Source organism: Formica exsecta, unplaced genomic scaffold (assembly GCF_003651465.1).
Source record: "Formica exsecta isolate Colony F162 unplaced genomic scaffold, ASM365146v1 scaffold393, whole genome shotgun sequence".
Lineage (NCBI taxonomy): Eukaryota > Metazoa > Arthropoda > Insecta > Hymenoptera > Formicidae > Formica > Formica exsecta.
The window spans coordinates 2,298,387-2,299,940 of NW_021851167.1; the positions used below are offsets into that span (position 1 = coordinate 2,298,387).

A 1,554-nucleotide genomic window follows, 5' to 3' on the forward strand; every position below is an offset into this window, starting at 1 on the left:
GCCGACGAAGCTGGTATAAAATTATAATTGGGACATCGTGTCAAGTGATTCAAACGCGAAGGATTATGTAATCCCCAAAATCTTATCCATATTATCGTTTCATTTATTCATGCGATAACTTATTTATTTTTTTACTTGCGCGTACTTTAATATTTAAATATCTTGCAATTAAGTTATTAATAAATCATTTCTTTTATACAGTCAAAATGGATATGGAATCCCTGTATGATTACGTGGAGGACGATCAAGATTTTTACGAAGAAAGTCCTGCAACCAGGAAGGGCGGTTATCCTATTGATCACAGATCCATAAAAGTAAGTCCACCAATGACACATAATAATGTAAGTAGAAAAAATTCCAGATACGTGTTTGTTGCGTACACTTTTGTTTTAAAAATATTTTTGATCCTCGACAAGTGCTATTGAAAAACCGATTTTTATATAACGCATTTTTTTCTCAGATATCTACAACGTTCTATAATAATCTATAATTTTCCAGATTTTGTAATATATGAATTAAATTAATTAAAATTAATATACAAAATATGCAAGTAAAATTATAATTAAAGTTATTTGAAAATTTTATTCAGTTCTCATATTTTATGAAAGTGATAATACTTTTGCTAGAAATATTTGTTTCCCACATATTAATTTAAATATCTCTAATTGTATTTACTACTTACATAAAATGTTATTATTCTTGAAACAACCTGTAGCAAATAATTTAGAACACATTTTGATATAATTTGATATACTTTTGAAAGTAAGAGGAGGATTCACGAGAGTGTGTTTGAGGACTGTCTATTTTTATTAACTCTATAAAAAGAATGAATTTTTATCGCGAGTAACGTAATATCGTGTCCAAATAATGGCGACCGAGTGAGAAGAGCTACAGATATCCCTCGCTCTCGACGACGAGCGCGTTGGCCGAGCCGGTGATTGTGCGAGTGCCACTAACAATTCGTTCCTTGTCGCTCTCCGCCTTCGTTTTATGAATGAACGTAGAACCGGCACTCGGCTCTCCCCCCTTATCCCCTCTTTCCGCCCTCATCCCCTTTCCTCTCGCTGTCCCCTACGCGCCTTCAGCCTTCAGTCTCTCTGTCACCGACTGACCCTCGTCCGTCTCGCTTCTGCCCTTTGCCTCCATCATATCTTTCTCTCTCTTTCTCTCTTCTCTGTGTTCTTCTCGTCTCTTCTCTCCCATTTTATCCATCGCTCAGCGAAGCCGAACGCGTTTGGTCGCTGCTGATTCGTACGCTGTGAAACCGAACAAAGTTGCGTCGACTGAGACTCTTGGTTCCTTCGATCGGATCAAGCCTCTTGAAGAGGCTCGCGGTGCTGTGAGAGATGCAGCGTTTTTGTAGAAATTTGCAATGATTGTTTAATTATTTGATTCTTGATTATTTGATTGTTTGATTCTTACTTGCATCCTGGTAGTAATTTTAGAAAGTTTTAAAGGAATATATATACTTTATTTTTTTTCGGAAAAGGTTCTTTATATATATATATATATATATATATATATATATATATTTCATTTGGCTATGTTCGACTT

General features: G+C 35.2%; 1 protein-coding gene across 2 annotated transcripts in view; it reads left to right on the top strand.

Moving 5' to 3' along the window:
- The first annotated feature begins 204 nt into the window (after window positions 1-204).
- LOC115239636 (ETS-like protein pointed) overlaps window positions 205-1,554 on the top strand; it is a 105,741-nt gene continuing 104,391 nt past the window's right edge. For both annotated transcript variants that reach the window (XM_029814257.1, XM_029814258.1), the window contains exon 1: window positions 205-314. In XM_029814257.1, coding sequence (XP_029670117.1) covers window positions 207-314 — 108 coding nt within the window. In that variant the 5' untranslated portion in view covers window positions 205-206. The remainder of the gene's footprint in view (window positions 315-1,554) is intronic.